We start from the raw sequence: 21,839 nt of genomic DNA on the forward strand, positions 1-21,839 counted from the left end.
GTGACTACTGGGCCGAGAGCAGAGGGGCTTCGCACCTTACTAAAAGGGCTAGGTCAGATTTCCGGGGAGTACTGTCTGCAGCTAATCAACCAAGTGTTTGGAGACAGGATCTTGGATTCTAGAAGCTCAGCATGTTCCTAGTGACTGAAAATATTTCTAGATGCTTTACAAGTTCACAAATCCAGGGGCGCCTGGGGTGGCTCAGTTGGTTGAGCATCCGATCTGACTCTTGATTTCAGATGAGGTCATAATCCCAGGGTCATGGGATCCAGCCCTGCGGGGGGGAGGGAGGGGGGGGCTCCGCGCTGAGCATGGAGCCTACTTAAGATTCTGTCTCGTACTCTACCCCTCTCTCCTGCTAGCGCTCTAAAATTGAAAAAAAAAAAAAAAAAGGCACAAATCCAAATGCTTATCTTATCCCATAGAGTCATTCAAACACAAAATACATTCACTGGAAGCTGAATCTAAAGTAATCTAACCACACTCAAAATATGGTCACACATGGTAAGCCCCATGTCAGCACACCAAAATATAACTGAATTTCTTTGTTCAGCTTTCCTAGAGAAGGAATGCTTAGGTCAACCAATTAGTACTTGCCTGACCCACACGTCACCTGACTGGGCTCCAAGACTTTTCTTTGCTCCATTTAAGGAATGTAACTCTGCTGTAACCAATCAGCAAAAATGCCTTGTATGATTTGTCTGTTCCTGCTCCCTTCTGTCTATACAAATCATTCATTGGTACAGATCTCAGAGCTACTTCCTATCTGCTAGATTGGATGCTGCCCAATTCATGAATTGCCAAGTAAAGGCAATAAGATCTTTAAAATTTACTCAGTTGAATTTTGGTTTTTAATACCAATGAACAGTACCCACTGTAGCTCAATTGCATCACTCTGAAGCTTTAAAATCATTTTTTTCAGTCACCTTTGTGTATATTTGGTCAGCAATAAGAGAAAAAATAATCCTCATAATGACATGGCAAGGAAGGTGGGGGGAGGGGGGTGTTGGGCCATGCTGAAGCAGGAGTATAAAAATGGACCTTCATAGTTCCCACAGAAAACATTTCTCCTGCCTTTAATCATATACAATTTATTGAGCAACACATATCTGTTGAATCTCTCTCTCTTTATATTCTTCTTAAATAAACTCTACTCCCCCAACATGGAGCTCAAAGACAGGACCTCAACGTCAAGACTCTCATGCACTACTGACCCAGCCAGGTGCCCCTCTCTCATTTTATATTCTGACATATATTCCTTTAGGAATCCGATACCAATCTCAAAAAGAGAACCAGAAAAATCATGCTGTTTGATACAGAGCAGTGACTGCAGTGTTCAAAGGTAGAGCACAAATGCAAAGGTTGTTCTGAAAACTGAGATATTGGGAATATCTTAAATCCATGATTTCATCTCTTTGCTAGGAAATTACCATCATTTCTCTTGTGGTTGCAGAGGCTGATATCCATGGGAATTGATATTATCTCAGAAAAAAAGTTGTAAAATGCAACTTACAAACAGCTAATAACAGTATCTATGTAGTTATTCAAAAGTGGTGGCAAAAGGGCACCTGGGTGGCTCAGTAGGTTGAGTGTCCAACTCTTGATATCAGCTCAGGTCTTGATCTCAGGGTCATGAGTTCAAGCCCTGTGTTGGGCTCTGCACTGAGTGTGAAGCCTACTTTAAAAAGCATGGGTGTAATATCATAGATGGTGAAAAAAGGTAATACCTTAGAGAAGTTGCAGCAATGTCTGAGAACAGATAAGAGTTAAGCTGAGCACATGAATAAAATGGTCATTCTTAATGTTTCATTCTCCAAAATGCGAATCTTTTTCATTCTTGAGAACGTTGAACAATACCAGCATGTAGGGAGAACCAAAGAGGACATTTACAGCAGCCAGAATCATCAAAAAATAAACTGAAGCTGAGGATCGGGTGATGAGTGTGATATATGTTTGCTGATGGTAGATATTGATAATGGAGGAGACTATGCATGTGTAGGTGAAGAGATATAGGGAAAAATCTCAGTACTTTCTGCTTAATTTTGCTGTGAACCTAAACTGCTCCAAAAAAGAAAGTCGATTTTTAAAATGCAGAGGGATTTTGTGAGCGCCTGGGTGGCTCAGTTGGTTGAGCATCAGACTCTTGATTTTGGCTCAAGTTGTGAATGATCTCGCAGTTCATGAGTTTGAGCCCCACATCGGGCTCTGCACTGACAGTGTGGAGCCTGCTTGGGATCCTCTCTCTCCCCCTCTCTCTCTGCCCTTCCCTCTCTCTCTCTCCCTCTCTCTCTCTCTCTCTCTCTCTCACAAAATAAGTAAACTTAAAATGCAGAGGAATTTAAACATGTATCTACTTTTGGGGCCACCTGGGTGGCTCAGTTGGTTGAGCTTCCAACTTCAGCTCAGGTCATGATCTTGTGGTTTGTGAGTTCAGGCCTCATATTGGGTTAGCTGCTGTCAGCTTGTCAGTGAAGAGCCTGCTTGGGATCCTTGGTCCCCCTCTTCCAGCCCCTCCCCCACTTGCACTCTCCCAAAAATAAATAAATATTTTAAAATAATAATAATAAATAAACGTGTATCTATTTTTTTATAAACAAGGCAGGAAATAAGTAAAAAGTTATTGACATATCTTCATATAGGGAGGAGACATCAATCATCAGGAAGCAACAATTACCTGAATTTCATGTTATTGTTTTGACATTTCAACAAATGTAAACATTTTACCTAATTATAAAACAGTAATCAAAAACATTAAAACAAAAGCAATCTTTAAAAATATTCTGAATACTTGGAAAATTAGTGACATTTTCACATCAAGAGAGATTTGTTTATTAGATTTAAAAAGATAAACTACAGACTCTACATCACTAGTTGATTATTATCTTAAAGAAAAATACCTGAAAATATTCAAACTGTTTTCCATTATATTATTAGTAAATTAATGGCATTGACTTTTTTTTAAAAAAAATGTTTATTTATTTTTTAAAGAGAAAGAGACACAGAATGCAAGCAGGGGAGGGACAGAGAGAAAGGGAGACACAGAATCTGAAACAGCTTCCAGGCTCTGAGCTGTCAGCACAGAGCCCAATGCGGCACCCTAATCCATGACCTGTAAGATCATGACCTAAGCTGAAGTTTGATGCTTAACTGACTGAGCCACCCAGGAACCCATGGCATTGCTATTTGCAAGTATGAATGTTATTGAGAACCAAAGTTTTCATCCCAAGAGAAAAAAATGCAAATATAAGATCAAATAATTAAAATTGTGTAATTCTAAATCCAACTAGAAAAATCATTATTACTATTCTCATGAGATTCATTAAAATGAGAAGTTTTTTGAAACAGTTCTTGGTTGTTTACATTACATTAAATAATTAAAAATTTTAAAAGTAAAACACATTAAATTTGGAGGGGAAGAAAATAGTAAGTCTTAATAAACCAAAAATTTAACCATGGAAAAGAAAATCAGGTGTATGGAACATCCTAATGGCATTGGTCATTTCGTGTTTCATGATCATAAATCAGATTCAGTTAAAGATGGTTTGAGGAGAATGAATTCAGCAGTTAAGGTACATAGAAAATGAGCAAATGAGGCACCTGGGTGGCGCAGTTGGTTGGGTGACTGACTTTGGCTCAGGTCATGATCTCGCAGTTTGTGAGTTCGAGCCCCGCGTCGGGCTCTGTGCTGACAGCTCAGAGCCTGGAGCCTGCCTCGGATTCTCTGTCTCCCTATCTCTCTGCCCCTCTCCTGCTCACACTCTGGGTCTTTCTGTCTCTCAATAATAAATAAATGTTTTTAAAAAAATTTTTTAAAAGAAAAGAAAATGAGCAAATGAGTATAAGGAGATTTCCCACCACATTTGAATAGGATAGAAAATATTTCTGGAGAAATACACGAATTAAAAAGAGTGCTCTCAGTCTGTTATACAGCAGGTGATTCAGAGAAGCAAATATGCTAAGCAATGTACATGTATGGCCTAGTTAAAATAAGGGAAGGAGGGAAGAAGGGAGAGAGAAGACAAGAAAGAAGAGAGCAGAGAGTAAGTTCTCTGAGGTCTCTTATAACAACATTAATCCCACCATGAGGGCTTCATACTCTCAACCTCATTTAAACTCTATTTCCCAAAGGCCCCACCTTCAAATCCCATCACACTGAGGAACAGGGCTTCAACATATGAATTTAGGGTGAAGGAACATCATCCAGGCGGTGGTAATGACAAAGGCAGAAGCAAAGTTCAGGCTTTCTTCCCCTCCATCTGGCTGTGCAGAACACCAAGAATCGCCATTGGCCAGAACTGTCAACTACCGTGGGGGGCTCCTCAACCACCTACTTGCACAGCCCACTTGTGTTCTCTGCATATGATCCAGCTAAATCTTGGTTATAACCAGGAGGTATACATTATACGTGTATAAACGTATACGCTTCCATAATAATGGAATATAGCAAGGCTGTTCTGGATGCGTGATTTGATGCCTCATATTTAACCATTCTGTTCTTATGTGAGGACAGTGACACAACAGGAATTGTTTCAAAATGATGTAGAAATCTGGACTTCAGGTGGCATGGACATCCTCCAGAGAGGCAGGAGCATGCATGGTGATTCTCTGGCTAGGGACTGCCTGAAACCAAGCACTGGACATCTTCCCACCACCAATGCCTTCAGTTCCAAGGGGTCTGTTAGATCATGTGGCCGGAGTGGCAGGACTGCTTGCACCACAACCAGGACATTCTGGAGTCCCTTCCTACTCTAGGATTCCCTCAATGCTGACCATCTTCCATGTCCCCTGTTTTATCAGCTCTATTTCTAGTTGACAAAAAGTTGCCTTTTAAAGTTAAAGGAAGTTACCAGGTATTGTGCTTCCTTTTTTTTTTTTTTTTTTTGCAAGAAGATTCAAGAAACACTTTGGAGAATGACAAAAATTAAAAGGACTGATTAAGCCAATTGTTGGTGAGGATCTGGATAAGCTAAAATTCTCAAACAATACTGGTGCTGGTGAGACTGTAAAATTGTCTAACCACTTTAAAAACAGTCTGACAGTTCCTTAACAATAGATACACTCACCTATCATCTGTATGAGTGATTATACTCTTAGGTCTTAACTTCAAGGAAATGAAACAAATTTCCACATAAAGACTTAATATAAAATATAAATGTCTGTGGCAACATTATCTCTAACAGCCAAAACACCAGAAACAACCACATGTCAATTAGCAGATGAATATATAAATAGATTGTGTTCTATACATACAATAGAATATTTAGGGAAACACACACACACACAACTAAGCAAAAAATCCCAAATCTACTTATACACCATATGCACAAGGATGAATCTCAAAATAATTATGCAGTAGGAAACAGACCACACAACAAAAAATAAAGATTCAATTGATATAAAATTCTAGAAAAGGCAAACTAATCTATACTGAAGTAAACAGTTGTCGGGAAAGGAAAACCATGGAAGACAGCAAGAGAGAAATTGTCTAGGGGCAGGAGGTAACATTGGGAAGGAAGGGTAAGTTCATCATTTTGTTCGTGAAAATGGTTGCACCAGTGTGTGTTTGTTCTCATTTCCACAATCAACAAACCTGCAAGGATGATGGAGAAGGTGGTTGTCTCCAAGCCAGGCTGTGCCTGCCTTGTCACACCCAATCCACGGACACTGTGTGACTGCACGTGTGTCTCAAACACCAGCGTTGGCATAACCCTGTCACATGCCCATCTCACACGTCTCTATGTAGTATGTGTGTTTTCCTTTTTTTTTTTTAATTTTTTTTAACGTTTATTTATTTTTGAGACAGAGAGAGACAGAGCATGAACAGGGGAGGGTCAGAGACAGAGGGAGACACAGAATGTGAAACAGGCTCCAGGCTCTGAGCAGTCAGCACAGAGCCCGACACAGGGCTCGAACTCACGGACCGCGAGATCGTGACCTGAGCCGAAGTCGGACGCTTAACCGACTGAGCCACCCAGGCGCCCCAGTATGTGTGTTTTCCTATGGCCACACCCGCTGTTGTGTGTCAGCACCTTCCTTTTCACCACGGGCCTATGGCCTTTTACAAATGCAAGTTCCGTCTCATGCTTGTCAAACTTGTTTTGTGGACGGGGTGGTATATGTGTATGTGGGTCCAGGCTGTCTTGAGGAGCATCAGCATCCCACACCTGTCCTTAGGCTGGAAGTGGGGCCTCCACAGGTTTGTCAGTACCACATACCTGTCACAGAGAGCTGCTGGGATGTATATTTCTCTAGACTATGCTGCAGTGTAACAGGTGCATATTTGTCATATACTGGGGCATATGGTATCTGAAATGTTTGGGTTTCCAGGCAGAGAGGACATGTCCTCGCAAACACTGTATGAGCTTCCAGGTATATCACCAACACACTCATCTGGGACTACAGCTCTCTGATCCATCTCATTGATATCTAGTTTATGAGAAATTTAGGGAAAGGGTAACCAAATTAAACTGCATCAGATATGCAAAAAAGACAAATCCAGAATGTGACAAATGCTAATGGACAAATGATTCAGGAACTTCAAGAATAAATAAGAATAAAAAAAGGTTAAAAAAAAAACATTAGCTATAAGTTAAAAGAGAATTATGAGACAGAACTACTTAAGTCATAGATACATTTTGGAACCCGATTGCAACCAACCTGCCTTAAAAAGCAAGCACAGGAGTACCTGGGTAGCTCAGGTGGTTAAGTATCTGACTCTTGATTTCGGTTCTGGTCATGATCTCACAGTTCATGAGACTGAGCCCCACATCGGGCTCTGCACAGCCTGCTTGGGATTCTCTCTCCCTCTCTCTGCCCCTACCCCACTCATGCTCGCTCACTCTCTCTCTCAAAATAAATAAACATTAAAAAAAAGGAGCACATATTTTAGATAATAGAAAAAATTGGGCATTGAAAACATTTTATTGTACTTTAAATATTTTTTGAACAAGTTGTTGAGGCCTTTAAACTTGAAAACGTGTTCTGCAGATTATGCATTAAGAGCGATGTCAGGGTGCCTGGGTGGCTCAGTTGGTTAAGCCTCTGACTCTTGATTTCAGCTCAGGTCATGATCTCTTCAATTTGTGAGTTCAAGCCCCACATCAGGCTCTGCACTAAGCCTGCGCAGAGCCTGTTTGGGATTTTCTCACTGCCTCTCTCTCTGTACATCCCATGTTTGCATGTACTCTGTCTCAAAATAAATAAAAACATTTAAAAAAATTATAAAGACAGATAAGATGTCAAGATTAGAAGTAAAACAGCATAGCAATGTGCATCATAATAGCAGAAACAAGAATGATGATGAAATGATAAATGATGGAAAACTGGGGAAAAGTTTATGGAACTTCATAACACAGTCCTTTCCTTTATGTATATATTTGAAAATATCCATTATAAAAGGTAAAATATGTCCTTGATTCAGTAACTTTATAAATTAAGGATGGATTATGAAGGGCAAGAAGGAACTTTTAGTCTCAAAAGTTTAAGAATACCAAAACACAAATCGTATGCTTTAAATATACAACAATTTATGACAAGACAAAACTATATAGTCAATACTCATTTTTCATGGATTTTGTTATTTATAAATTTGCCTACTTGCTAAAATTTGAAGCTATAAAATCAATACTCACACTTTTATATTTACCCAGACACATGCAGAGCTACAAAAAATTTGAGTCACCTGATGTGCATGAGATCTACAAGGCCACAGGATGCCTTCTCATTCACACTGAAAACAAGTGTTCTTCTCATGATCTCCTTATTGATATACTTGCAGTTTTTATGATTTTGTGGTTCCAAATGGCCTCCAAGCCTAGTACCTAAGTGCTGTCTAATATTCCTAAGCACAAGGAATGTGCCTTAAATAAAATACATGTTAGGTAAATATTGGTTAGGCATGAGTTACAGTGCTGTTGGCCATGAATTCAATGTTATTCAATCAACAATATACAGTAAATGAGTTGCATTTAAACAGAAACACATGTAGGGGGGGCCTGGGTGGCTCAGTCAGTTGAGCGTCTGACTCTTGGTTTTGGCTCAAGTCAAGATCTCACAGTTTTGTGAGTTTGAGACCTGCACTGGGTTCTGCACTGGCAGTGCAGAGACTGCTTGGGATTCTCTTTCCCTCTCTCTCTGCTCCTCCCCCCACTCGCACTGTCTCTGTCTAAAATAAAATTTTAAAAAATATGTTAAACAGAAACACATGTAAAACAATGTTATGTATTGACTGACGGATGAAAATGTGACCAGAGGCCCTTAGGAACCTTATTTCCCCAGGAACAATGGCTCTGTATTCACTAATTCAGTGCTCCCAGTAACTTTCTAGAACATAACTATCATGAATAACAAGAACTGACTGTACTTCAATAAACCTGTTAAAAGAGCAAAGTAATTCTTAAAATTTGTGACTTCCTAATTATTTTACTATGTTTTTATATGTTCTTGGCATTATTCATGGCTACCTATCAAGTCCAGTGAAAACAGAATATGCTGTGGTACAAAGAAATTTGTATCTTTGTCCCCTCTCAGTCTGCCCTAACAAAATACCAGGCTACTTGGCTTAAACAGCAGAAATTTATTTTCTCACGCTTTAGAGGTTAGAACTCCAAGACCAAGGTGCCATCAGGATTGATTTGTGATGAGGCCACTCTTCCTGACTTACAGACAACCATCTTTATTAGATGGTCTGTCTTTTGTTAATGGAGAGAGAGAAAGACAGAGCACACAAAAGTACACGAGGGCCACACCTTCCAGTATCTCCTCTTCTTAAAAGGACGCCAGTCACATTGGATTAGGACCCCATCTTTATGACCTCATTTATCCTTAATTATCTTAGTAAAAAAGTCACATCTGAAATACTTACATTAGGGATTAGGACTTGAACATACAAATTTTGAGGGGACACAATGCAGTCTATAACAGACTTACCTGTATTATGTAAAGGGCTTTATTCCTTGTGGATATTCTGGTGTTTTAGGAGATGACAGTTGAAAGTAAATGATTTTCCATGTTCACTACAACCATAAGGTCTTTCTCTAGTGTGAACTCTCTGATGATTAATGAGGTTAGAACTCTGGCTAGGGGCGCCTGGGTGGCGCAGTCGGTTAAGCGTCCGACTTCAGCCAGGTCACGATCTCGCGGTCCGTGAGTTCGAGCCCTGCGTCAGGCTCTGGGCTGATGGCTCAGAGCCTGGAGCCTGTTTCCGATTCTGTGTCTCCCTCTCTCTCTGCCCCTCCCCCGTTCATGCTCTGTCTCTCTCTGTCCCAAAAATAAATAAACGTTGAAAAAAAAAAATTTAAAAAAAAAAAAAAAGAACTCTGGCTAAAGGATTTCCCACATGTACTGCATTCATAAGGCCTTTCCCCAGTATGAACTCTTTGGTGCTTAATGAGGCTAGAGCTGTTGCTAAAGGATTTCTGACACTCATTACATTCACAAGACCTTTCTCCAGTGTGACTTCTCTGGTGTCTAATGAGGCTAGAGCTGTGGCTAAAGGATTTCCCACATTCACTGCACTCATTAAGGCCTTTCCCTCATGTGAACTCTCCAGTGTAGAAGGAGCACAGAGCCATGGCTAAGTGATTTCCCACATTCCCCAGAATGAAAAGGCCTCACTCCAGTGTGAATTCTCCAGTGTGTAATGAGGTAGGATTTGCAGCTAAAGAATTTCCCACATTCACTACACTCAAATGGCCTGTGTCCAGTGTGAACTCTCTGGTGCTTAATGAAGTTGGACAAGTTGGTAAATAATTTTCCACATTCATCACATTTGTGAGGTCTTAAACAAGTGTGAATTCTCTGATGTTGAAAGAATCGGTAACTAGAGATAAAGAATTTCCCACATTCACTGCACTCATAAGATCCTTCTCCAGCATGAACTCTCTGGTGTTTAATAAGGTGAGAACTCTGGCTAAAGGATTTCCCACATTCCCCACCCTCATAAGGCCTTTCTCCAGTGTGAATTCTCTGGTATTTAATGAGACTGGAGCTGTGGCTAAAGGCTTTCCCACCTTCACTGCTCTCATAAGGCCTTGTTCCAGTATGAATTCTCTGGTGAGTAATGAGGTCAGATTTGTAGCTAAAGAATTTCCCACATTCACCACAATCATATGGCTTTTTACCAGTGTGAACTTTCTGATCATAATGAAATTGTACTTCTTGCTAAATAATTTTCTGCATTCATCACATTCATGAGGTCTTAGCCTGGTGTGAACTCTCTGGTGTTGAATGAGGCCAGAGCTTTGCCTAAAGGATTTCCCACACTCCCCACACTTATAAGGCTTTTCTCTAGTGTGAACTTTCAAATGGTCATGGAGGCTACAGCTTTTGCTAAAGGATTTCCCACATTCACTGCAGCTATAACATCTTTCCCTCGTGAGGACTTGTTGGTGCTGAATAAACGTGTGTTTGGGGCTAAAAGTTCTCATGCAGTCTCCCTGGTTACAATGACAGTTTACATTGTGGAAGGCCACCACACACTCAGTTACACTGTTTGACTTCTCCCCAGTGTGAGTGACCTGTTGCCAGAGAAAGTTGAGCTGGCCAAGAAGTCCTTCCGCATTTCTTTGCAGGTAAAGGGCTTCACTGACATCGAATTTGCAGTTCTCTAAAAGCAAGGCTCCGCCCATATTGCTTCTGAAGTGTTTCTCTCCAATGTGCTGCTAATGGTGCTGATGAAGGTTTGCAGTGACATGAAATTATTTTCCAAATGCCCCACATATGTACAGTTTCTGCTTATGATGAGTGTCCTGGTGCTTGATCAAATGCAAAATGTCTCTCAAGATGGGTCCACAAATCTTCTGGGGAGAAATACCTGCTTTGGAAGTCCCATCCTGTGACAATACTCTCGCAGAAATGCACTGCTCAAAACATATGGCCTTATCCTCCACTCCACACCGACAACCTGAAGGAAAGAAACACTGATGAAATGCATGTTGACTCTGGTGAGAAGGGGAAACATGTAGAAAAGTTATCTGACCAACCCAGGAATGAATCAGTGGGACTATTCTGAGGACCAGAGATCTGGGTACAGATTGTGGATGGGTAGCTTATCAGAACTGGGCCTCTAAAGATCATGGGATGGGGGAGGCCACACAAGGTAAAAGACACAACCATGGGGTGCAATACAGGAAGGAGCAGCATGGTCTACTACTTGTCCCTCTACAAACAACATTCAGCATATCTTGTCTTCTGCTGCCGTTGGTGTGTTAGGTAGAAGAATGTGTTCAGGCAGGAAAATGTGACTGCAACAGAGCAGCTGATATGTGATGACTGTCTATGTGCACACATCATGACCCAACATGTAGACGCCAGTGTTAGAGCGCTCCAGGCAGAGCAATAACAGGTGAGATGGAGTCCACCAATGTGGGGGAATAACCCTGCTCTGGAAGTAAGAGTAGAAGCAATAAACAGCAGACATGACAGTTGGCAGTGTCAAGAATGGGAAAGGCACTAATAAGGTTTAGTCACCACTGTCATTACACCACAATATCAAACAATAAGTTTCTGATACGATTTGAACACAGCCCTGACACTGTGCCTCCCCCAGGTTCCCATTGAGCTCATCTTGCTGGGGCTGGATTCATGCTATGGACTCAATGTTTGTGTGTCTGCAAAATTCTCACGGTGAAATCTTAACCCTCAAGATGATGGTATTAGGAGGTGTGTGTGGCCTGTGGCAGGTGATTAGATCATGAGGGTGAAGTCCTCATGAACGGGATTAGTGCCTTTGTAGAAGTGACTCTAGAGAGCCCTCTCATGCTCTTTCTGCCACGTGAGGACATGGGTACAAGATGGCCATTTATGAACCAGGAAGAGGCCCTTACCACTGAATCTGCCAGTACCTCCACTGAGGGCTGCCCAGACATCAGACTTGTGAAATACATACTTCTGTTCTAAACACCCAGCCTATGTTAGTTTGTTATAGCAGTTGAAGTGGGCCAAAACAGAAATTGGTACGAGAAGTGGGGGCCTGCTGCAACAAATACCTAAGAAAGTGGAAGCAGCTTTGACACTGGGAAGTGGTGGGTAGGCTGGAAGAGCTTTGTGGTGTGTACCAGCAAAGGCCAATACTGTCACGAAGGGAGTGCTAACAGCAATTCTCATGAGACTTTAGGAAGAGGAAAGTTGTACAGAAAGTTTCCATCATCTTAGATGATACTTAAGTAATCATGAACAGAATGTTGGTAGAAATATGGATGGACTTCACCAGAATGATGGAGGAAATAAGGAACATGTTATTGGACAATGGATATAAAAGGATGAATTTTGTTCATGTTCTAGTATTTTGTAGAAGTAAAGTGTAAAAGCAATTAAACTGGATATTTAGCTGGGAAAATTTCTAAGCAAAGTATTGAAGGAGTTGCTTGGTTCTTCTTGAATGCTTATAGTAAAATGTAATTAGAACTGATTTGAAGATGGGACGGTTAAGCAAAAAGGAACCAGAACTTGGGGAGCCTGGGTGGCTCAGTTGGTAAAGCGTCTGACTTCGGTTCAGGTCACGATCTCACGGTTCATGAGTTCCAGCCACACGTTGGGCTCTGTGATGGCAGCTCAGAGCCTGGAGCCTGCTTCAGATTCTGTGTCTCCCTCTCTCTGCCCCTTACCGACTCATACTCTGTCTCTCTCTCTCAAAAGTAAATAAACATTAAAAAAAAATTTTTTTTAAGGAACCAGAACTTAAAGATGTGGAAAATTCTCAGCCTATCTACGTTGAAAAAAATGAAAAAGCAGTTTTCTTAAGAAAACACTAAGGACGTGGGCAAGTGACTGATAAGGGTATCAGAATGCATATGAACCAGACGTTATCAGCCACCTCCATAGAAGCCAGGTGCTATTCTTCAAGACAAGGGAAGAATGACACCCTCCTGCCCAGCACCTCAGGGTCATCAGACCCTCAGGGCTGCCATTCCCACCAACAGACCAGAGTATGGGCCAGTGGGGTACAGTGATTTCATTGGGGGTCAGGGGGAGAGGGTCCACTTCCCTGGTTCAGGCGGGCCGGATGTGCCTACCGGGGCCTCAGGAAGGGGCTCTGGCAGAGAGCTGTAGTGTGCTCGCCACAGAGAGGGGGCCAATATTCAGAATAGTAGGGCCAGGACCCAAAGCGACAGAGTCACCAGCTTATAGTTCCAGTTTGAAAAGAGCTACAGTCATGAAGTCCCAATTCAGGAGAGCACCAGAGGCAGGACTGCTGCCTATGAGAGCCTTGGAGGTGGGACTGCTATTCTGTGGACCCGGATGGCACACCATGGAACCATAAAGTATTCTTTAGGCTTAAGGTTTAATGAAATTTGCCTGTGTGTTTTGAACTTATTTGCTATCTATCACTTCTCTTTCTCATTTCTTCCTTTTGGAACAGGAATATCTACTCTACCTCTGTTCCACCACCATAGTTCATAAGCACGTAACTTGTTTGGTTATATAGGTTCACAGCTGGAAAGAAATTTGTTGCAGGACAAATCATACCTCAAGTTTCACCCACACCTGATACAGATGATATTTAGATAAGGCTTTAGAATTCAAAGTTGATGCTAGAACCAGTTAAGATTTGGGGGCTGCTGGAATGGGATGAATGCATTTTGCATGTGAGAAAGACATGAATTTTAGGAGCCAGGGGTGGAATGCTATGGACTGAAAGTCTGTGTCCCCCCAAAATGCATGCTGAAATTCTAACCCTCAATGTGATGCTATTAGGAGGTGGGGACTCCGTGAGAGGATGAAGGTAGAGCCCTCATGAATGAAATTAGTGCCCTTATAAATGAGACCCCAGAGAGCTCCCTAATGCCTTTTACTATGTTAGGACACAAAGAGAAGGCAGCAGCTATTAACCAGGAACAAGGTCCTCAGCAGAACTAGACCATGCTGGTGATGGACTTCCCAGCCTCCAGAAGTGTGAGGAATAAATGTATGTTTAACGACCCAGCCATGTTGGTTTTTTACAGCAGCATGAAGGCAATTCATTTCCATCCTGTGAACCACAGGAGCTCTCCACCTCACCCCCAAAATAAGCAACTACACAGGACCTGGGTGATACAAGGATTCAGGGAAAGACAGAAGGGCACCAAAGATGGGCCCAGAACAACTCAGCACGTGATATACCGCAGGAAAGAAAACTAACAAAGAGAGCTTCAGAGGAGGGTCTTGAAAGAATAGATTCTGATCCATAAGTAGTGACTGTCAGTAATAACAACACCTGGCACAGGCAAGCATGAAGAAATGTCGGCTAGAGGAAGGAAGGACACCTAGGCACACGTGCCTTGGATCTGCACAAAATCACCTGGCCTGTGAGAAAGTAAGCAACGTAGGATTCATTAGGATGACTGCATCCTGACCCTCCTGACCCTGCATCCTTCCCTGGGAGTCTGCAGGGAAGCAGGTGCTAGGGCTGCTAAAGGACAGAAGAGGGCAGTGCACATACCTTTGCCCAACCAACCACAGCACCTACCCAGGAAACTGAGGAAGGAAGCAATGCCCATGATCCTGGTGTGAGAATACAGCTGTCCCTTGGGAAAGAGGAAGGGCAAAAAGTATCTTAGGGCACAGGGGTAGGTTTAAGAGCCTTACCCAGGGAGGTCATGAGTGCCAAATTCTCCAGCATCACATTGTGGTACAGGCACATCTGAGCCTCATCAAGGAGACCCCATTCCTCCCAGGAAAAGTACACAGTCAAGTCCTTGAAGATCACAGTGCCCTGCTGCGATGGTGACAAATGAACCACAGACAGTCCACTTCTAAGGAGACACAATCCCTTCCCCTACACATCTACAGCATGCCCACCCTCCTTCCAAGCTCCCCAACTCAGAGGAGAAACTATGCCCTGGCACCACTGGTACCACTGTGTCTTCATGGGCCCATTAATCATGGAGTCCAGACATTAGCAACAAGAGGCAGGTGGACAAATGTGTATCTAAGTTGTAGGCCTGGCATACAGGGATCCAGCTGCTCGTATTATCCTGTTATGGCCAAGGTCTCAACACCAGGTCCTGGGACCATCAGGTATACTCTCTGTCCAAGGACACATCATTCTTTATAGGGCACATCCCCTACAACTCTGGAACCTACAGCCACATGCCCACGGCCGCCAACACCTCATTGGCCCACTCCATGTGGCCAGGCATGTCCCTGAACTCTCCACACATCATTTGTGTTTTATTCAGCATCTCTTCATCCCACTGGTGAGGGTGGATTTCCCACCCTACAGTTATGGAGATGGCCAAACGTGAAATCTGACACTGGCCAGATGAGAGCAACAGCAATTTATTTTTTTTTTCAACGTTTATTTATTTTTGGGACAGAGAGAGACAGAGCATGAACGGGCAAGGGGCAGAGAGAGAGGGAGACACAGAATCGGAAACAGGCTCCAAGCTCTGAGCCATCAGCCCAGAGCCCGATGCGGGACTCGAACTCACGGACCGCGAGATCGTGACCTGGCTGAAGTCGGACGCTTAACCGACTGCGCCACCCAGGCGCCCCAACAGCAATTTATTAAGCACACATACTCACAGCATAGGAGTGAGACAATGCTACACCACACAGGGCCACACGGAGGTGGTACTCCAGAAAATGAAGAACAGAATGAGTCACCAGGGGCTCTGAGATGTAAGCTTTGTAGTATCAAGAAGTAGTGTACCTTAGTTCCCATGGGAAGAGGTGACTGGCTTGTCACATAAGTCCATGGATTGGTAGGAAACTGAGACCTGCTGCAGAGAGATACACTGGAACTGCTCTAGTCTTCTTGATAAAAAGGGGGTGTTTGGTTTGGAGAGCTGACCCACAGGAGCAGAGTGGGGATGGGAACTTGCACTCAGGCCATCTTAGCCATCCCATTTTCACCGTATTTTAAGGGTATCCATAATAGGTCTTAATTTTAGGCCTATGCTAAACTTGGCAGATGGCATCCAGACTATGCTTGACCTATCCAAACAGGATCCAGGATCATCTCAGACATCCTATGGCTTCCTTAGTGGTCACAGCACGAAAGTCTACAAAGATCTCCCTTCCTGGTTCCATCCCTTGCCTCAGACTCAACCACACAGAACCACGGATGGCTCTCAGATACCCATGGCCCGCTTCCACTTCTGGGCTGCCCCTGTTGTCCTCTCAATAGTCACTGCCTACTCCTCATTCAAAGCTCAGCCCATTGGTGGCCCACTCCAGTTCTAGTGACTCTTACCGATGACCACATGTGCTCCTGACCCTCTTGTTCAAGATGAATGAAATACCATAAGCCCCATAAAAGTTCCTACAAAATCCTGGTGTGTAGAGAGTGGTGAATAGGCACCTGCTCTGACCTGAGACCTTTGCCTCATTCTCGGCCTCTCTATCCAGCTCATGTCCACACTTCTCTTGGAAGCCTTGGCCACCTGCCAGACAACACTGTCGCTGGGGCCGGCCCCTCCCCACTTTCCCATCCCTCTACCCCCACTGATAACCACTTGCCTCCCTCATCTGTGTTTGCAAAGCTTGGTAACACCAGCCAGGTAGGTATCCGGGCCAGAGACCCAGGCCTCTGCCTCCACCCATCCCTTCAGCTCCCTTTAGAGGTTTACATCATAGCTTGAAGATCACCCCTCCTAAATGTTGACCACCCCACCAACATTCATTCACTGGGTTCCACAGAGCAGCCACCACATTTTGGATGCTTTCATCCTGAATCACTCCCCATATTTCAGACCTACGTATTCAGCTGCCCACTTAAAGGCCTCCCCTTAGTGGTCTCCAAAACATTTCAGACACTTAACAGGGTTAAAACACAGTTCGTGACATCCCCAGTGAATACTGCTCCTATAACCAAGTTCCTCATGGCAGATGATGGAACTTCCATCCCTACTTTTTTAAGTTTATTTACTTATTTATTGTGAGAAAGAGTGAGAAAGAGAGAGCACATGTGCATAGGGGAGGGGCAGAGAGAGAGAGAGGGAGAAAGAGAGAGAGAATCCCAAGCAGGCTCCGCACTGTCAGCAAAGAGCCTGACTCCTGGATCAATCTCATGAGCCATGAGATCATGACCTGAGCTGAAATCAAGAGAAGGATGCTTCACCAACAGAGCCACCCAGGCACCCCTCTTCCCTACTTCAAGACCAAAACCCATCTCTGAACTCTGTTTCACACCTTCAGCATTCACATCAGAAAATCTAGTTGCCCCTTTAAAAACACAGATCCAGAATCCAACCACATCTCAGCTATGACTGGGCCACTGACATTCACCTGGACTTTGGCAGTAGCCTCCACCCTGATCGTCCTTCCTCCTTGTCAAGCCCAGCCTTTGCCTCCTAATACTGCATCCAGTTGCAGCCTGTGAAGACCCTGGTTAAGATCGCCTCCGTCTTCTGATGCAAACTTCGCACTACCTCCAGAGTAGACACCCAAGTTTTCAGGCAGCCACTGCAGTCCTGACTCCTATCCCCCTGCTCTTTGTTCCCACCTGAAAGAAAGTCTTGTGGTTTCCTGACTATTCTGAGCTCAGTATTACCTCTAAGAATTTGCACATCCTGGTATCAAATCCGGGAATAAACTTCCACCATGTGTTTACACTGACTGCTGGAACAGGCACACCTCCATATAACCCCTGGCATGGGCTTAGGACCCTATTTTGGGGTCCCTAGGCCCAAAGACCGAGTGAAGAGCACTGGAGTCCCAAGACACCACAATCCACAGGACATGTGGTTCAGGGTGAGGGACTGAGACACCCTCCAGTCCCTGGAGTTCCAGAGCCGCTTCTGAAGCCATGGGAAATGTGGGAAAAGACTGGCCTTGGATGAATGAGTCCATGGTGGGGTTCGATGGACTCAGGTCTCCCTGTACCCCTGCCCGGTCCTGAAAAGGAGACAGGTGACTTCGTGCTGGCTGCTCAACCTGAGGCACAGGTCTCAATATCGCCGCTCACCATGCGTCCCGCACCCGGTCACGTCGGCGCTCAGACACGGGGCCCCCGCCCTCGAGCTCCTCCCCTGCCCGGGCACCGGGACCTGGGCCGCAGGGACGCGAGCAGGTGCCCCGCGCTCGGGCCTCGAGGGTCTGCGTGGGGAGAGGGCGGGGAGGGCCGGGGGCCGCGCGTTCACCTGGGCGAAGGGGATACTCTGTGGGCGGAGGGGACACTCGGCCCCGGCGCCGGGCAGCCCGGCGGCGTCGTCGAGCCACGGACCCCTGGCTGCGCGCCGAGGTCGGCTCCTCCCCTCGCGCCTTCTCGGTCAGTTTTCTTGGTCCCAACCCCAACGCTCCTAACCCTCGACCCGGATGACAACACTCCAGCGTAGCCAAATTACTAGAAAGACGCCGGAAGTCTCTCCCCGACGTTTTGTGCCTCCTACCAAACGGCAATTTTCTGGGTCTTAATTGGCTGGGCAACGCTGTCCACCCCCCCCCCCCGCCCCGCCCGGTTCCGTCGCAGAACTTTCTGGACAATGTAGTTCTCACAGAGCCTCAGACTGCGCGTAAGGGCGCTCGCACCTCACCTCCAATCGAAAAGGCCCAGTTCCGCCGCGAGGGGCGCTGGGAAACGGAGACTCCAGGTCCCGGGGCGGAGGAGGGTCTTAGCTCCTTCTTAAAGAGGCGGTACTCAGATTTCTGGATAGTCTGGCAGCAACTGATCATTTATTTAGAGACCTGTCATTTTAGAGTCCCTGAAACTCAGCATGCTCTCAGAAGCTAAACATATTCTTCCAGATGTTCCCAAAAGCTACAGATCCAGATGCACATATTATTTCAGAGTTAGTCACAAAATGTGTCCAATGGTAGAGGAAACTAATAAAAATTACCGTACTGTAATTCAAATGTATGAGCTCTGAAGAATTAGAGCCAGTTTTAGAAACTGAAATATATGTGGGACGCCTGGGTGGCTCAGTTAGTTAAGCACCTGACCTCGGCTCAGGTCATGATCTCACGGTTCATGGGTTGGAGCTGCACGTCAGGCTCTGTGATGGCAGCTCAGAGCCTGGAGCCTGCTTTGGATTCTGTGTCTCCCTCTGTCTCTGTTCCTCCTCCATTCTCATTCTCTCTCTCTCTCTCTCTCTCTCTCTCTCTCTCTCTCTCTCTCTCTCAAATAAAGATTTGTTTTTTGAAAGAAAAAAAGAAAAGAAAAGAAACTGAACTGTATGTTCAATTAGAGACAAGAGGAATGCTCCAGATAGGGGCATGACAAGAAAGATGGAGAAGGATGTTGTGCCAGCCTGAAGCAGGAGTACAAAAATGGATCTGTAGAATGATGTATGGTGTCCAGTTTGGTGGGCAACACTTTTATCCATTCAAATTTCCTATTCAATGTCCTTATATTCACTTCCTTTAAGATCTGACATTGATCTCAAAAAGAGAACAATGAAAGAAATACTTATTTTGATATAGGACAATGTCTGCAGTGTTCACAGGTGGAGCATGCATGCAAAGGGTGCTCTGAATCCCGAAATATAAGAGGATCTTAAATCCATGATCTCATCTCATTTCTGGGAAGTATTATCATTTTCCCTGTGATTATCATTCTATACTGCATGAGGAACTGATATTATCTCAGAAAAACAGTTGTAAAATACAAATTATAGAAAGCTATTAATTTTTGTAACTGTGAGATGATGGACATTAATTAACTAGAGTTATTGTAATCATTTCACAATGTATACAAACATGCAATCTTTATGTTGTACACCTGAAACTAATATAATGTTATACATCATTATACCACAATTAAAACAGATTTTATTTTTCTAAGTTTATTTACTATTGAGAGAGAGAGAGCAGGAGAGGGGCAGACAGAGAGGGAGGGAGAGAATTCCAGACTATCTCTGAACCATCAGCACGGAGCCTGATACAGGGCTCCAAAAACCTATGAACTGTGAGATCATGACCTGGGCCAAAACAGAGAGTTGGATACTTAACCAACTGGGCCACCCAGTGCCCCAATTAAAACAAATTTTAAGGAAGGTTATTAATTATGATTATGTAGTGATTCAAAGATGGTGGCAGAAATGTCTCTGGAGAAATACTTTGGATGGTGAAAAGAGTAAAGATCTCTGAGTAGCTTCAGTAGTGATGTCGTTGGTGGTCCATGGATAATTTGGAGATTTTTGAATTGGAATGTTTCTAGAGCTGATCATCTTGTTTTACCATTAAAAGATTGCACATTCCCTGGGGCGCCTGGGTGGCGCAGTCGGTTAAGCGTCCGACTTCAGCCAGGTCACGATCTCGCGGTCTGTGAGTTCGAGCCCCGCGTCAGGCTCTGGGCTGATGGCTCGGAGCCTGGAGCCTGTTTCCGATTCTGTGTCTCCCTCTCTCTCTGCCCCTCCCCCGTTCATGCTCTGTCTCTCTCTGTCCCAAAAATAAATAAACGTTGAAAAAGAAAAATTTAAAAAAAAAAAGATTGCACATTCCCTAAGGGCGTCAAGGTGGCTCAGTAGGTTAAGCAGCTGACTTCAGCTAAGGTCCGGATCTCACTGCTTGTGTGTTCCTGTGTTCATGGGTTTGAGCCCTGAATCAGGATCTCTGCCCTCAACACAGAACCCGCCTTGGATCCTTTGTCTCCCTGGCTCTCTGCCACTCCCCTGCTTGCGCTCTCTCTCTTCCTCTCTCAAAAATAAAAATAAAACATAAAAAAAAGTTTCCACATTCCCAAGTATTAGAGTACCATTCAATTGAGACAATTTCACTATGAAAACATTGAGCCTGTGAAGAATATTACTACATCTAATTAAAAGACTTTAAAAAGACCAGAAAATCCTAGTTTACCTGGGCATAAGACTCTCTGAGAAGAAATAGCTCTTTCATGTAAAAATAGCATTGCCATTGAGTTTGTTGAAAGTAGGGAAGTTTTTTAGAAATGATTGCTTTTTATAGCATCCATGTAAACATATTGTTTTAAAATGCTATTTAGACAATCCAGTTACATGTTTTATGTTTAAATATATTTGACTATTTTACATTTCGAACTTTCAAAATTAAGAAATCAAAAGTAATTTTCAAATTGTTAACCTTAAAAATAACAACTGTCAGTTATTTTTCCAGCAAAAGCTTTATTGGGGAATAAAAGAGAATTGCAATCCAGGACAAAGAAGCTGCAGCAAAGCCACGGGCAATTATGGAGAACAAAGGATAAATACATTTTTTAAAAATAAGAAAAGAGGTAAATTGGGAAGGCAGTTATAAACTAAAAGTCCAGGAGCACTTGGGTGTCTCAGTAGGATAACCATCCGACTTCAGGGCAGGTCATGATCTCACGGTTCACGGGTTCGAGGCCCACTTTGGGCTCTGTGCTGACAGTTCAGAGCCTGGAGCCTGCTTTGGATTCTGTACTTCCCTCTCTGTGTCCCTTCCCTGATTGCACTCTGTCTCACTCTCTCTCTCAAAAATAAATAAAGATTTTTTAAAAATTTAAAGGGGCTCCTGGGTGGCTCAGTCGGTTAAGCATCCAACTTCGGCTCAGGTCACAATCTCACAGTTCATGAGTTTGAGCCCCGCGTCAGGCCCTATGCTGACAGCTCAGAGCTTGGGGCCTGCTTCAGATTCTGTGTCTACCTCTCTCTCTGCCCCTCCTCTGCTTGCTCTCTGTCCCTCTCTTGAAAATAAATAAACATTAAAAATTTTTAAAATAAATAAATTTTTGGGGCGCCTGGGTGGCGCAGTCGGTTAAGCGTCCGACTTCAGCCAGGTCACGATCTCGCGGTCCGTGAGTTCGAGCCCCGCGTCGGGCTCTGGGCTGATGGCTCAGAGCCTGGAGCCTGTTTCCGATTCTGTGTCTCCCTCTCTCTCTGCCCCTCCCCCGTTCATGCTCTGTCTCTCTCTGTCCCAAAAAAATAAATAAACGTTAAAAAAAAATTTAAAAAAAAAATAATAAAATAAAATAAATAAATTTT

At 43.8% G+C, this 21,839-nt stretch overlaps 1 protein-coding gene and 1 long non-coding RNA gene across 3 annotated transcripts; both read right to left on the reverse strand.

The window, feature by feature from the left end:
- Positions 1-6,902: 6,902 nt before the first annotated feature.
- LOC147573911 (uncharacterized) lies at positions 6,903-18,323 on the reverse strand. 2 transcript variants are annotated; one of them, XR_015244493.1, is made up of 3 exons: positions 17,888-18,323; positions 10,814-10,903; positions 6,903-7,185 (listed from the first exon to the last, which is right to left on the reverse strand). It is a non-coding gene; the product is annotated as an uncharacterized LOC147573911 (long non-coding RNA). The 2 variants fall into 2 exon arrangements; XR_015244494.1 differs by having other exon boundaries at positions 6,903-7,189.
- LOC147573912 (uncharacterized) lies at positions 9,383-10,628 on the reverse strand. The gene is made up of 2 exons (XM_086690872.1): positions 10,458-10,628; positions 9,383-10,161 (listed from the first exon to the last, which is right to left on the reverse strand). The coding sequence occupies exons 1-2, from the start codon at positions 10,626-10,628 to the stop codon at positions 9,520-9,522; spliced, it is 813 nt and encodes a 270-aa protein (XP_086546998.1). The 3' UTR covers positions 9,383-9,519.
- Positions 18,324-21,839: the final 3,516 nt, after the last annotated feature.

The sequence above is a fragment of the Puma concolor genome, chromosome E2, assembly GCF_028749965.1.
Source record: "Puma concolor isolate L17-30 chromosome E2, mPumCon1.1.hap2, whole genome shotgun sequence".
NCBI lineage: Eukaryota > Metazoa > Chordata > Mammalia > Carnivora > Felidae > Puma > Puma concolor.

What these genes read in the sequence shown, in the direction of transcription:
- LOC147573912 (XM_086690872.1), bottom strand. Translation starts at nt 10,628, where the DNA reads ATGGGCGGAGCCTTGCTTTTAGAGAACTGCAAATTCGATGTCAGTGAA. An exon ending in GTGTGGTGGCCTTCCACAAT is followed by an intron (nt 10,162 to 10,457) that starts GTAAACTGTCAT and finishes AAAATTATTTAG; the next exon opens with CAAGAAGTACAATTTCATTA.